General features: G+C 41.7%; 1 protein-coding gene across 1 annotated transcript in view; it reads right to left on the bottom strand.

The window, feature by feature from the left end:
* The window catches only part of thsd7ba (thrombospondin, type I, domain containing 7Ba), a 100,053-nt gene that overhangs the window by 69,737 nt on the left and 14,149 nt on the right, over window positions 1-16,167 (bottom strand). Inside the window, exon 2 of the mRNA XM_076262588.1 lies at window positions 3,079-3,931. Within this exon, the coding sequence (XP_076118703.1) occupies window positions 3,079-3,931 (853 nt within the window). The remainder of the gene's footprint in view (window positions 1-3,078; window positions 3,932-16,167) is intronic.

The following is a 16,167-nucleotide window of genomic DNA, read 5'->3' as shown; positions in this document are numbered from 1 at the left end:
GCATAGCATGCTTTGTCTCTGGAAGACTCTCAGGTTTTGCAGATATAACAGCACTGGTTTTCAAACAGCACAATCCTAATCAAGGAAAAAAACCCAACATATTTACATATATGTCTGCAAAGAGCCAAAGACAAGTAATATATTGCATATCAAATGGTTATGTCAATGATAACATCATATCAGTGAATAGCATGAATGTACTGCATGTGAAATATGCAAAATGTTCTATTGTCATAATCAATTATACTAAAACAGGTATACACTATACATACAATTACATATTGTACGAACTGATTTAAATATTTATGACATCAGTATTAGAAACAACAGTATTACGTACAGTAAGAGAATAGATCATGCCTGTTTTAACTGTGCAGTGAACTCAGTTCTAATGTTTGTACAGTGGAATGCACTTAGTGTTAATATCTTTGTGCCTCTACAGCATTCACTGGTGTACAATTTTACTTGGTAATTACATTTTAATATGCAAATATGCATGAATTGTGATCAGGTGGGAAATGTATATTTGCAAACCACTATATTTCATTAAGTGTACTGTAGGTTTACCACTCCTTAGGAAACTGCATGCTGAATGCAAATTATCTGATGCACTGTAGATTATACACATTCTACTCTGATTCAGTCAAACCTGTCACAATTAAACAAATGACATATTATTTTTTAACACTGCAAAAATAAAGTAATATACAAAAGCTTTTACGCCTACAAGGATTATTCCTGTATGTAAGAAAAAACGTTGGAACAGATGCATTTGGAGGCAGCCCTTAAACTAAAAAATGATGGAATACCAGCAAGCCAAAAAAAGCGGTTGTACTAGTCACTGTGGTGAGCACTGGTGCCATATACCTGGCGCTTATTAGTGCCACTATGGGGACCTCAAGAGTTTGTTTTGTAGCCTCCAGCACAGTCTCTGTGACCAGTCAATTCCTCCAGCACCCTTGTGGAGTGTTAGTAGGGGAGTTCTAGAACTCCGTGATAAGTTAGTGGCACCATCAAGTAATTCTGATCATTGCAGCTGCAATCGCTTTTCAAAACAAGTCATGGACCAGCATTGAGCAGTCAAGGAACAGGCTCTAGGGGCCCTATTTTGACAATCTAAAACGCATGGTCTGAAGCAAATGGTTTAAGGGCTCTATTTTAGCGTTCGGAAACGCCTGGTCAGAGGCGTAAGGTTTTAAAGACATTTAGGGCGTGTCCAGTCCACATTCACTAATTTAACGATGTGATTTAAGTATAAGTATATATATTCTTTTGATCCTGTGAGGGAAATTTGGTCTCTGCATTTATCCCAATCCGTGAATTAGTGAAACACACTTAGCACACAGTGAACACACAGTGAGGTGAAGCACACACTAATCCCGGCGCAGTGAGCTGCCTGCAACAACAGCGGCGCTCGGGGAGCAGTGAGGGGTTAGGTGCCTTGCTCAAGGGCACTTCAGCCATGCCTACTGGTCGGGGTTCGAACTGGCAACCCTCCGGTTACAAGTCCAAATCGCTAACCAGTAGGCCACGGCTGCCCCAATGTCCCAATGCCCCAATTGTGCTGAGACGGTGGGCACATTGTTCAAAAGGACTGTTCTTACGTTTCTTAATTAATCATGGGTGTGTTTTGGGCATAACAACCATTAAACCAATGAGAGTGCCATCTGCCATTCCATTTAAAAGCATTAAGACATTGTGCTGTCAGTCATGATATTTGCATCATCTATCATAAATTCAGCTGATAAACAAACATTAAAGCCAAAGGCCAAAAACATGACATTCCAGATTTCCTATCCTGTCATTAGCTATGATGATGACAGTAAATGTCCAAAAATATAACAGTGGCATGTCACCATTACCTGTAATTACCATAACTGGTTCTCAACCATTATATTTGGATGTCTTGACAGTTGGGTCATTCTGTGTCAAATCAGACAGAATCCAGGAAACTGGTTGCCGCCCCGTCTCATATTTTGCTCGAAGTTTGTGTGCATAATGTTTAGGTCCCAAAATGAAGACCTGTGAAATATGTTTGTTAAATTCCAATGTTTTCCTAATTTGTTGCTTAATGCCCTGCAAAGTTAAGGCTAGCTATGAATAACACTTTTCAAAATATTAATGCCAAAACATAGCTTCCCAGAAATGAAGCTGTAAAACTAAATTAATATCAAGGGCTGAAAAGTATGAAGACATAGAATTACTACAGAAATATTTTATAGGCCTTGGTTTTTGGGACCCATTCATGATATCAACAATGTTTGAATAAAATTGGAGATGGTGTAGCGACAGCCTTATCTGATTTGACACGGACTGACCCAGTTACCAATAATAAGCCATTGTCACTTTGATATCAGTGGATAGAATCTGTTCAGAAATTGACATTAAAAGCATGTTAGTCTAATAATGGAAATCTCAAGCAAAACACTGAATTTATATTTCACAAACGCTCCACATGGTACACTAATACTGAATTCGGTTTCAATAGGTTTGAAAAACTCATGGCACAGGTAATCCTAGCCTTACAAAAATAAATACAAGTTCAAACACGATGGGGGCAAACCTCACTTCAAGCCCTACCTGTACGACAGCCAGGCAAAAATGCACACATACACTCACAAAAGAAAAAGAAAAAAAATCACAAAAGCACCTTACCGCGGACTGACCATTCACTGAAACTTGTGTAGCAGATCCAAAGAAACCTGTAACACCGCAACACTGTGATCTTCTCCAACCCATTCAATTCAGGGCCCAGCTGGCCCATACAGCTGCAAGGCACGTCTCAGCACTCACCTTGTGTGCTACATCAGTGGGAAGGAGATTAATGGGGGCCTAACCGATTTAGCTGTGCCTACTTCACAGACTGCATCCAAAAAATCCTGCTGCACTGCAATTCCTTTCACTGGAGCCACAGATACACCTCGGGAGAGTGAGAGTAATCTGGGATTTCGGCCTTTAAAGGGCTTATTTTCACAGCGTGTTTATCTTTGAAGTATGCATCTTTTGTACTCAGATTATCTTAAATTGGATGGACGCGTCGAGGGGGAAGCCTAGCACATGCGGCTGCGGGCGGCTTACCTTAGCATGGCGTTCCTGCCGTCGCTCCGGGTGCAGCGGACCTGCCTTGTCTGGTAGCCGATCTCCAGGTCCCAGGCTTTGGGGTTGTGGTGGTGGCGGTGGTGTTGGTGGTGGTGGTGCAGGGCAGTCTGGATGTGACGCTTGACCGCGTTCTTCTCCTTCTCAGAGCCCGAGGGGACGCTGAAGTCCAGCATGGTGCGGCCACTGAGCCAGAGGCCCTTGTGCTGCGGCGGCCGGCATTCACTCCATGGCCCCACCTTAAGGCTGTACTCGTACTCATTCTCGCCCGTGGGACAAGGGACAGGGTTGGAGCAGGTCCGCGTTTGGGTGAGGTTGGGGCAGTTGGCCCCGCCGTACATGGGCGTGGCCAGGACCACGCGAGTCCGGTGCTGCAGCCCCACGCCGCAGGTCTTGCTGCAGCCGGACCAGGTGGTGAAGTCGGACACCACGCAGTCGTGCGGGCAGGGGATGAGGCAGGCCTGCTCCAGCGCCGGCCGGTGGGAGAAGAAATCGCAGATGCGCTCCGTCACCACGGTGCGGTTGGACGTGCGCACGCACTGGACGCGGCGCCGCTGGATGCCGTGCTGCGCCGTGATGCAGGAGGCGGCGCGCAGGCGCAGCTCGTTGGAGAGGAAGGGAACGAGGACGCACGGCCCCCATTCCGACACCTCCCACTCGAACAGGTCCTGGTGCCACTCGCAAACTTTAAAGCAGTGGCGCTGGCCCTCGGGCCGGTCGCCGTGCCGACAGTTGGAATGGTGCGTGGTCCAGCCCTCGCTGTGGACGCACCACACCGTCCTCGTCTGAACTCCGCCAGAGCCACACTCCACGCCCATACATCTCCCCCACTGGCCTGGCAGAGAGAGAGAGAGAGGGAGAGAGAGAGAGAGGAAAAGAGAGAGAGAGGAAGAGGGACAGAGAGAGTGCGAGAGAGAGAGAGAGAAAGAGAGAGAGAGGGAGAGAGAGAGGAAGAGAGAGAGAGGGAGAGAGAGGAAGAGAGAGAGCGAGAGGGAGAGAGAGAGAGGAAGAGAGAGATCGAGAGAGAGAGTGAGGGAGAGAGAGAGAAAAAGAGAGAGAGCTTCTCAACATCTGCTCCACAACACAGTTTACAAAAAATCAAGTAAACTGCTTGTTTACGAGGAAGAGGAACAACGATTTCTGTCTGCATATTAGCCCGCTGTCATCGTATACTCAGTAACAAGTGGTCTAATTCCACAAATGTATTAACCCAGTGAGTGGGCAAGAGCAGACCTGAGAGAATTTGGGCGCTGACAGAAATAATGGAGTAGACACAATCTAAGGCTCAGAGTCAAAAACAAATGTGTCTCTCCTCAAATATTTCACATCAAATGCTGTGCAATGTCTTCTGACTGCAGAGCAATTACAATGATTTTCCAAACAGACGGTGCTTTGATGTCTTTCTGTTATTAGGTTCAGAGACAAAATTAGTTCAAACAAATTCCATGCCTTTGTTTCCAAACAAAAAGAGAGTCATGCCTCACAGTTAGAAATGAACCCTTTGGAGAGGAATAACGGAAATGACCGAAGCAATGTACACATTTATCATGGTCTTGTATGAACAATAGACTCATTTACATCAAATTAGGATGGATACTGTTTGAAAAAAAGGTTGGTTTATTGCATTCCTTGTATGTTCCTGTGATTTCGCAATAAGGTTATAAATCACACATTCTTTGAGAAGAAGTCTTCAGAGTCCACATCAACTTCAAGCTTGCATATTTACCTCAAAGAGTCAATATTCTAAACTGCTGAATTGTTCCATAGTTCATCGGAGCATATCATTAACTTCTTTTCACAGCCCCTGCCATGTCGCCATACTAGGTGACTCTATTTGTCTCTGTTAATAAAGGAATGGCTTCACAGGCGCAACACTCTATTTTCAGAGAAATAACAAATGGCGATTGCACGTCAACGAGGTAATAAGGCTCAAAGAACATCATTACATGTTCTCTCTGCTGAGACTATTCATGTCAACCTCAACATGTACAAGCAAGTACAATGCATGATAATGTTGCCCTCAATTAGGTCGGATACTGAACAAAAACGAACGTGTCCATAATATGTCCTTCTGCGGTAATGAATATAGTGCGCGTATATTTTTTTTTATTGAAATGGAATTGTGTTATTTCGCAACACATTGACAGGGCTTATAAAGACGGCTTGAGTATGTACATACTGTATGTAAGGACCATAGCTTGCACTGGAAAAACTCTGTATGCAGCACGGAGCTCACAATCTGAGATGAAAAGAGGTCACAATCACATACGGTGCCATTATCTGTAGTTGTGTGCTACAGAACCCCGACTCTGACATGAAAAATGCATGCTGAACTTGATTTCTCCCTCCTACGAGTGTCCTTGGGCGCCACTGTTTTCATTTCGGTGGCTGTCATGTTACATGTCACTATCTTAAACAAGAAAGCATCCTATCTATATTTCAGATAGAAGATATCTTGGGAAAGTTGCACTTGCTATAGTAGCCATGAAAGCCCTTCTGCGAAAGACATACAGTGACCCAGTGACATGCACTCCATGAATCTGCATGCTGGGAATGTATCCAGCTGTTGTGCCTCCCTCTGTTTACACCATGTCACATTACTGACTGAGTGCAGATTATTCCTTATAGTCATATCGTTACCAGCTTCAATACTTTGATGCACCATCCAAGGACCATTAAGGCTCACATTCTTACCATCTCTTTATGAACACATGCCCACGATTACATTTGATTGGCCCCTAGTGTGTAGGGGCCACTCTACTTGCAACCCCAACACAGAAGTCCCCTTCCTACTGTGAATGGTTTAGAGGCGAGAATGGAATTGCTGTCCAAAATCAATGCGGACACTTCTAATCCGCTTGCCACGATAAACAGTGAAAGGTCACACTTCACACCAGCATGTGAGCACTCCAAATTCCTCCACATGAAGCCAACTCACTCCACCCCACCCCACCACCCCCTCCCCGCCTCTCTCTCTCTCTCTCTCTTCAGTGAGGCGCTCATTTAGAGATTCCTTCACTCCAGCTGTGGCTAGACAGGGTGTTATTCCACACAGACATTGGTTGGCCAGGGTCTTTTAACAGTGTGCCCACAGCAACCCCACCACCCCCCCCCCCCCCCGCCTTGGGCGCTCAGGCAGAGCCGGAACCCAGCTGTGCTGTGCATGTGATTTATGGGCGCGTGATTCAGAATGATTACACTGACGGAGAAGCGGCAAACACACCAAACAGTTCCTCTCCAGCAGTCCGCATCTCGGAGGCTGAATAATCACCCTGCCTGTCACCGGCCTGCCCCTCTCCCTGAAGACGGAAGCCAATAGCCCGGAGCCCATTTCTCTCTGTCGCGGTAACTACATCAGCACAGCCAGGGGTCCGCCGGGACCGCCACTTGGGCCACCTGATCTTTCCATTCCAAGCAGGTCCTAATTACAGGTAAAGCACTCTTAACTGAGGCTGGATTATCACACAACATGTGGTGGAGACGGACAAACAGTAAGCCTCATATTGTAAAGTGCTGTACCGATACCATCCATCAGCTCGCCTCTCACATAAAAATGCTGTATATAGTCATATATGCGCTCCCTTATGTGCTATGTAATAATAATGTATACATTTTTAACACAAAAAAGTATGCTATTTGAAATTTGCCTATTTTCATGACCATTAGTCAGTCACATTGGTGAGTCATACCCAAAATAAGGTTGTGTTGAACATGAAAAACAAGCACGTAAAAGTGTTTGTACTGTTATGCTACATATTTCTATACTAAATGCTGTATTTCCTTCCGAAAATGTGCACATCGTCTCCCTACATCCATCAAACCCTGCCAGCTGTGTGTATAATTGGTTATGCATGAGGATCATTCACTTTCTCTGTATCTGCATTGGTGTTTGCAAATTCATATCAATATTTCATTTGTCATAACACTTTTAATGAACTGATATACATGCATGGAGAAACATTATTCATAAACACATTTCCATGCTAGATCACATCCCCCCAAATTTATTCAATATGAGGCTATTTTAATTATCAAATTCATGTATGCAGCGACTCATATGATTATCATCACCCAGTCAATCCATCTTTTAATACATCCTGAATCAGCTCATTCCACCCAGATGTCTGAAGGCTGTAAAAGCAACACCATTGATGACTGATGCTTAATTAGTTAATAAATTATTGAGCTTAGCGACGCGAGGGAAAACGCTCACCTGCTGAACAACTATCATCTATCAATCAAACTTCACACCCCTTATTTAGTTTGCTGTGCTGAATGACAGGGGAACATCTCTAAATAGATGGGGAGAATTCTCTCCCATAGCTGTCAATCCAGCTTCTCCCTATATACTAAATGTAAACCTGATGTAGGACGTCTTTGGGATACATCAGTTGGATGCTTCTGATTGCCATTGTGAAAAATATGTTTTGAGAAGAAAGCATCAAGCATCGCTGAACGTCATTATATTTTAGCTTGCTCTCTGTGTCTGAGAGAGAAGTGCTACCACTACTGGGATGTCTGGCAGAAGTGAATTACATGCCAATCAAATTCATGAATATGATGCATGATATTGTGGAATAGATGGTAAAAGCTAAATAAATCAACATGAAATAAACATAAAAACGAGAAATGTAATGTATGCGTGGGTATGGATGTTTCTAGTGTCTATGATCTTGCACATACAAACATGAGAATATGGAATACTGATTACTACTTTCTTCCCCTCACTGAAGGTTAATTCAACTTCTCCATCTACCCGCAATTAAACGGCATTTTGAATCCCATGAAGAGCTTTTAAGAAAATGTCAGGCTACTTTAAGCTATATACTTCAGAAATGTCAGAATTAAATATATATAAAATATAGTGGCTGAACTCTGGTAACGTTTCAGTTGTCCTTACTGAACATGCTTTTTGTAGCACTGCTGGAGATCATTTTTTCCATACACAGAAACAAGGCATCTCTTGAATGAACAAACACACAGACAGATGAATAATTAAAATTAAAGATGAAAGCTAGCATATGGACACCTTGTTTGTTAACCCCCCCCCCCCCCCATCCCTCTTTTCTGTCACGATGCTAAAAAACCTTGAACATTTACAGAATAAATGAATATGAATAAAAGGCTTCCTTCTTTTGAAATTCAGAGTGATGTCTATTGTTCCAGGGACCTTATCTAGATCTGCACATCTGTGGCTGAGCAGGCTTTCTCTGCCTGTGCCAGAATGGTTTATTGCATCACCGGCAACACAGGGCCATGTGTCGAGCAGAACTGTCGAGCTGGACCTGGATTGTCCCATGACAACATTAAGTGAATATGGGTGGAACTGAGTCTACCTTTCCGATCAACGGAAGCAGAAATAAACTTGCCTGGTGCGTTTGTCACACAGCAGAAAAAGGCATTATTAAGCACTCCACTGAATTTGACAGAAAGAAAAAAGAAATCACTGAGTATGTAAAATTAGTAACTCTACTTTGAAATGCTGGGGGGCATGTCTGCTGAAGGCGCCAAAGTGAATCATGGAAGTCTTAAATGGATAACTTATGAAACAATCAGGTGAAAAATGGTCACTAGCAAGTCCGGTTTTGCTGGTGGTTTTCCCTTTCCACCCTGCTTTGTCAAAAGACCAACACACCTCCTCGTCCTTTCATCCCCCCTTGGGGATCAAAAGGACATCAAGCTGTTTCACATATTCAGGCAGCTCAGTAGACACATAATTAGTGGTAAGCATGTAATACAAACCCGCAACCACCTTCATAATGTTAGCATGACTGGGCCTTTTAACTGCACCGAGCATCTGCTAGATGGTGTGTCTTTATGAGTGTCATTAACTGAATAAATTCTACAATAGGATAAGACAGTTACATATTGTATGAAATCATGGCAACATATTATAGTTCTACTTGAATTAACTTTTCAGATCAGGATTCCATGCATTTTTGTTTGATGTTAAAAAACAAATTGAGCACTAGGGATGCTGGGACATGGTAATTATGAACATGTAGTGCATGACAGACGGTAAACGGATCTAAAGACTGAACTTGAGTTAAACGGTGAGTAATGAAGTCTAAATACACAAAAGTGGTTTTCAAAAGCGACGATTAAAAGAAGCAACAGAGATAATACAGGCCTATAGGATAGCCTCTTGCCTCTAATGCCGTTGCCAGTTGTACAGTGTATTTTGCTGGTGCTGGTACTTAGCTGCATGCTTTATTATTGCCTGTTTATGCCGATGGCCATTGACATTACGTTACTATGTGCTCTGGTTAGGGAGGTGGGCTCAGGTCCAGCCTGAACAATCCTGCATTGGGGCTCAGTGTTGGCTCCTTATGCCACTGAATCTCAGATGCATGTCATGAGTGAGGACACTTCTAGCTAGCAAATTGTAGTCTGAAGCAAACAATAGTGACATTGGAAATAACTCAAAATCGAGCAGAAGAACCACTAGTGCAAAAATACTCAATAGTTTTTATATTGTTGTGGCATTAGGCAAATTATGATACTGTATGTAGGCTACAAGTCCTGTGTGTGCCATTCACCACTCTTTTACTTCCCAAACAAAGAAATGCAGAATGTTTATGGTCCAACTCCACAATTCGGTACTACATGGTTAACATGGTATCTAAAAGCACAAATGCTACAGGTTATGTTTTGGAGAAAACATGCAACTCAGTTGCAGGACAGAAGCCTACCATGAATAGCATGCAACATACAACATACAACACAAAATTCCACAAGACCAGCGTAAAATATAACAACATATCCTTAAACCAGTGTACGGTACATCTCAACCAAATTAAAAGACAAATGGAATTAACATGACCACCTTCTGTATGAAATCTACTTTACCATGAACTTGCACATGATGGCATCCTCTGATATTCTAAACAAGATGAGTCCAACAAATTTGGGAGATGACAGCAAGAAATTCAAATAAGATCTTAATCTTGTCTGACCTTTGCATTCATGGAGCCCCTCTGCCCACGCAACAACTAGACATAGACTGCTGCTTCCATGTTGCTGCATATTAATAACAAACATTCACAGTGGTGCCACCTTTTATTTGTGAATGTCAGCTCTTCTATCATAGTGATGCTGAGACCAGCAAGCATTGGATTGTTAACCCACTAAATGGGAAACAAGCAGGATTTACAATGTTATGAGACAGGTTAGCTTTGCCTTACTGATGATGTGTTGTTGCAATGGTAATCCTGCTCAGTACGCAAGAGCATGGATATATGCTTGAATTGTCTTTCATCGGAAACCCAGTGGAAGCTTGTGTTATGTTATCTTGAGATTGCATATCTCACATATGAAAGGGTAGCCTACTCTCTATTTTTTGATGAAGGAAAACAGTATACTATTGAGTGTTACTGGAGAGTCATTCTAAGGACGGAATATTTTCTTGCCTTCTTCAGTGATTTCGTCAGATAAATGACTTATAATCTGAGGTGGCATATTTAAAATTACTTGTCATAAAACTGAAAGAATTTATTTGAGTAACACAAATGCACAAATCCTACTGGAATCAAACTTAGTGTTGCTGTGCAAGACAGAGATTCAGACAGTGAATCAATATACACGCTAAAAACTAATCAGTTGAATCAGAGTTGAAAATGAGATCTCTACCCTTTTCAGTGTCTAATATTACTATCAGATAACATCAAATTGAGTCAGGCAATAGCATTCGGCCATCTAAGACAGGGTCTGAAAAGACGCCAAAGCAGATAAGACACTCCTAAATTTCACATTGTTAATGAAACATGCTATCATAACACCCCCAACTATCACCACTTTTGTTCGGAAATTCTAAAACAACGATGTTTTTTAACACTTCAAAATAACATTTGCTAAATGAACCTTACATTTTTCAGTAGCCATAGGTGTGTAGATTTGAACAAAATCTGGTTTGGTTCTTAATGGGAGTATTTACTGCCTGAAATATCCGATTTTGTTTACCACGCTCGGAGTTATAGTGCTGGCCTGATGGGTCGCCTATTTACGCCGTTTCAACGGCACATGAACGGTTAGACCGAGAATTCTCGTCATGAAATTAAAATTCTACTGGAGCTCCAAGCGTGTACACGCATAAATGTGTATGTGTATGTGTACACGCCTTACAACACTGTTTACAGCTCTTAGAGTCACGGTAAAATGTCATTTTTGGTACATAGCTAATTTAGATACACCTATGGTGTGGGTGTATAGGTTTCTTTAGGAAACCGCCCCCTTGGTTTGTATAGAAATGGATATTAAGTGACATATACACGCAAGACGGCGGAAATACAGGACCATCGGTAATAGGGGGAGTTCCGATACATCCTCTACACCAGTGGTCCCCAAACTTTTTCTTCCGAGGGCCAGCTCACTATGCCTGGCTCTAAGAGAGGGCCAGAAACTCGGAGTATATCAGTAACCATAAATAGCTTAGTGCTGTGAACAGCACTCTACCTTAGTTGAATATTCCATTACATTTAATCATAGGCTATTGCAATTTAATACCATTGTTAGCTGTGTTTATATTGCCATCATGCCATATCAGTGTAAAATGTAGCTCAAATTAAATAATAGGCCTACTAATAAAAATACTTTTGCATTCCCAAAAGTATTAGCAGGGATCGTCCCAAAAGTATATTTTATTAAAAATGTGTGAACTCTGAACTCTGTGTCTTTGAATACACAGCACATGTTGTGAATATCCTACAAATAGATTAAAGTTCTCAAACTCTGAGAATTTTAGGAAGTGCTGAAGTGGTCTGAAATTACAACCATTCTAACTTTCACTCACCTTATGAGAACTTTGTGAAGTCTTTGTATGAACATTTGAACGAGTGAATAAAAAATAGAAATAATTATATCAGAAAGTCCCAGAAATATGACTTGAAAAGACGTTAGTTAGTTATTAACAATTAATGGATAAACTTTTAGAATACTTTGAGCACTGATGCAGTCAGCATAGGCCTCTTGCATTGTTTGCAGGTAGGCCTGTACATTTCATTCCGTTTTCGATGGCAAACGCGAAACAACGCCAAAACAACCACCAGTGGACAAAAAGAGTATTACATGTGTACTGTTAAGACTCGCCATAGAGAATAGACCTCTCCAGAATAAGTCCCGCCTCCTAACTTCCGTATCCATCCAACCTTCGGTCGTCAAATGTCTATGGGAAATAACATGGCATTTTGAAAGATCGTACCTGTCAAACTCTGTAGGTGACAAAGTAGAAAAAGCTGCTGGGCAGATTGGCCTACACACTTCTGCCATCTAGTTCCCACTGGATTTTTTTATTTTCGGTGCCGTTTAAGTAGTATAGTCTATAGTATACTACTTAAATGGCACCGACAATCAAAAAATCTAGTGGAAACTAGATGGCAGAAGTGTGTAGGCCAATCTGCCCACCAGCTTTTTCTACTTCGCTACCTACAGATGTTTTACCGGTATGATATTTCGAAACGCCATGTTATTTCCCATAGACAATCGACGCCAGGAAGTTGGATGGATGCGGAAGTTACGGAGGCGGGACTTATTCTGGAGAGGTCTATGAATGGGGGAAATTGCGGAGGTTATAGTTTGACGATGTCATACTCCCGTGCGGGCTGGATGCTACATACCACAGACATGTTTTGGGGGGCCACCCAAAATGAGGTGGTAGGCTGTATCCGGCCCGCGGGCCGTAGTTTGGTGACCACTGCTCTACACGCTCGCAGGAAGCAAGGAATGATACAACCAAGTGAATATTTATCAAGCTCTATGAATAACAAGTCACTATTAGCTTCCAGATAAAACAAAACAAAAACAAAAAAATTGTGTCTCATTTCAGAGAAAAATATGCTGGGGAGCATAGAGAGAACTGACCTTCCCAGACTGTCCTCCAGGTCAGATCCAGTTTGCTGCAGTGTAAAAGGCCCCAGACAAGAATGCACTAGAAGGCGACCACTAATTGGATCAGGGACCACCCTGATCCACCCCATGCTGCTCTCTGACCATTAGAAATGTTAGCTTCCTCCCTCCCCAGGCACAACAGAGCACTATTCATAACTGGTCCAGAGATAGAACTACAGGCTAATGGTCATATACAGCCAGGCGGCAGGGTGAAGAAACAGTGGACTCTGGCATTAAAAAATCTCGGGGAGAAGGAAGGCAGGTCTTTCATCCACACCTGCTTTGCTGCAAAGCTGGGGAGACACAAAAATTCAAAGCAGAAGCAATGTGCCAGTCTCCCAACATGAATCCCACTGTCTTGCCATTACATGTGCAAGTCTTAGAACAAAAATCAGAGATATATGGACAAGAAATGCTCTGCTAGGCATCTCGCTCTCCAAAATGAGTTGGGCTCGTGGATTCACTTTGGTAAATGTACGATATCTATGCAAAACAGGTTGTTAGCAAAGACCATGCCAGAAAAAAATCCGATGGTACAACATGACTCAAACACGCCTCAAAATGAATAATTCATTAGCTGTTATGATTGTACATAGGCTACTGTATGCACTGCTCATTACATGCACAGCTCACTGTGACGACACTGAAGTTGTCATAGACTAGGATCAATTCTATGGAAAATATTTAGAAAATGCATCTAGCAAATTCAACGAAAAGTCAGTAAACAATCTATTTCACATAAATGTTTGGTGCTGATTCAGAATGTTCTGTTTACCAAGCAGAATTCTGACTTTCTGAATTTTAAGACTTCTAATTAGCATAATAAAATAGGCCTCTACATAAGCAAGTCATTGCAGGTAAATAGGGTAGACATTTTAACTAGGTATCACTATGAAACTTTCCTGGTTGACTATAAAAAGAGATATCCAAAACTCCCTCTGTAAATACATTTGACTCTAATTTGTCAATGAGAATTTTGAACTAGACTTTATCCAATGTTCAGATTTCTGTACTTGATGAAATGTATGCAAATCAGCATACATTTAATTAGATAAATACCTCATTAACATATTCAAAGATAAGAATTCAGAAAACTTGTCTTGTCTTAAAGTAAGTATTCAACTGGGAAATGTCATGGTGATATCTAGCCTATTAGTTAAATTTGTTTTACCCTATTTAGTTATGGTGTCTTGCATAAGGATGCTGAGGCCATGTCATTATGCTAAACAGGCAGGCTTAAAAATCCAGCCGTTCACCTTTGCCAAAGTATTACACTAATTTGGTCTTTTTGGCCATCGTCGACTTCAAGGCAGTGCTGCCTAGCCTAACCCTAACTCTTGCACCTTCCAGACAGCGCTGCCTTAAAGTCGATGGTGGGGGGCAAAAAGACCATATATCCTAATTTGGGGTCAGTGTGGTTGTCTCGCCAAAGGAAGTAAAAATAAAAATAAAATCTACTGTAAATAGAAACAGTGTAGGCACTGTACGTAGAAAAAAAAAAGTCTGGACATTTTGGGGAAAATGACTATCTGAGGCATATCACCATTTAAGATAAAAGATGTCTCTATCATCATGTTAAAGCTCCTCACTGAAACGGCTGCAGTGGGATAAAAGCTTCAGTCCTCAAGCAGCTCTTCACTTAATTTAGCACAGCAGTAAACAATAGAATTTTACATCATGGCACACAAATCAGCTAAACTGCATCCTCCAGCTAAGAAATAAAAAAGAATGTCAGACTGGAATACAGGGCTTTCGGGGGTTAAAGTGATCCAAGGATGGCAGTGTCAATAGCAGCCTCTACAACAGTGGCTCGCCATAATCCCTTTCTTGTCTCTCTATCAGGTTACCAAACAAAGCCATTCCAGGCGGTGGAGGTAGTTGTTATCTCCAGACCCATTAGAGGGCTGGCTGATACTGCAAAACCATTTCTTTCTAGTGACTTATTGGTGGGAACAGAAGATGAATGGAGCCACTCTGAGCTCAGCTCCTTGGGATCAAGAGGGGATAGTCCTCTTCATCCACCTGTAAATAAGAGAAGCAGCATCCAGAAGTGAACTAAGACACATTTTTACAGGCACAGAAGCCTGGGCGAAAATGCACTCCGTTAGGAGTATCTACCACATCAACAATAAATAAACTGTGTGAGCGTAAAGGTAAAGGTATTGCAAAGTCCTCATTATCAACTTCAAATGGAGCATAAAATCTATACAGTGCGATGCATAGCAGCACTGTGTAATTGCAAGGATATCTATACTTAGATGGGATGTGCAGTGGCTTGTTAAAAAAAAATCTCTTCAAAAAGATCAGGGGTTAATATGTATCATGAGTTGCCAAGTACATAATTTTTCCACCTAAGCCTTTAGCACAGTCAAACTTCACAAAAGACTATATATATATATATATATATATATATATATATATATATATATATATATATATATATATATACACATACTCACACTGTGCAGATTTCACACAATTTTTTTCTCATTTGGCTTGTACTGTAGTACAGCACTGAAGGCAGCTGCCTTGTCTCTGTGCTGTCAGATCCCGAGGCATGACAAAAGCTGAGACAAGGCATTCTGGAAGTTACATTGTAATTTGGGGCAGATGGTGCCTTTACAACACCAACTGCATGATGTGAGAGCCTGCCACCACATTTCGAGAGACACTAGGAGAATACAGCCATGGGTGCAATCAAAAATGTGGTGGAAGGCATGTTTATCTAAATAAAACCATCATTTTGTGGCACAGTTGTACAGCAGTTAGCGATTGGATGCAGAGCATAAAAGGACAATGGCATGATAAGGGGATGAAGTTGCTATCTCACTTCATGAAATGATGGACAATGGCTGTAAAAACCTGCAGAGAACAGCTGAAAAAAATGTCTTTGTTTCAGTATAATTGTTAACTTGGTGTGAACTCTGAGATCTTCTTACTGTTTATATTCCATACTAAAACAGTTTTACAGTATTTTTATTTTATTTTTATATTTGTTTGATGAGTAACTTGAATGAATATCACAGTATTGTGAACACATTTCAACTTAGTCATTTAAATTGGCAGAAGCTCTTGGCAGAATCTTCTTCTTCTGTACTTAAATATTTGTTATAACTATATGCTTCTTGGGCACTGGCACCACTGCCTTGGCGTTGTTAGCACCTTGCTCTAGCACAATCTGAAAACAAG

The sequence above is a fragment of the Alosa pseudoharengus genome, unplaced genomic scaffold, assembly GCF_046254945.1.
Source record: "Alosa pseudoharengus isolate Yale_2024_CS ecotype anadromous, Long Island Sound unplaced genomic scaffold, YU_APseudo_1.1 YU_APseudo_1.1_scf_3, whole genome shotgun sequence".
In the NCBI taxonomy this organism is placed as follows: domain Eukaryota; kingdom Metazoa; phylum Chordata; class Actinopteri; order Clupeiformes; family Clupeidae; genus Alosa; species Alosa pseudoharengus.
This window is presented reverse-complemented; position numbering and strand designations above follow the sequence as displayed.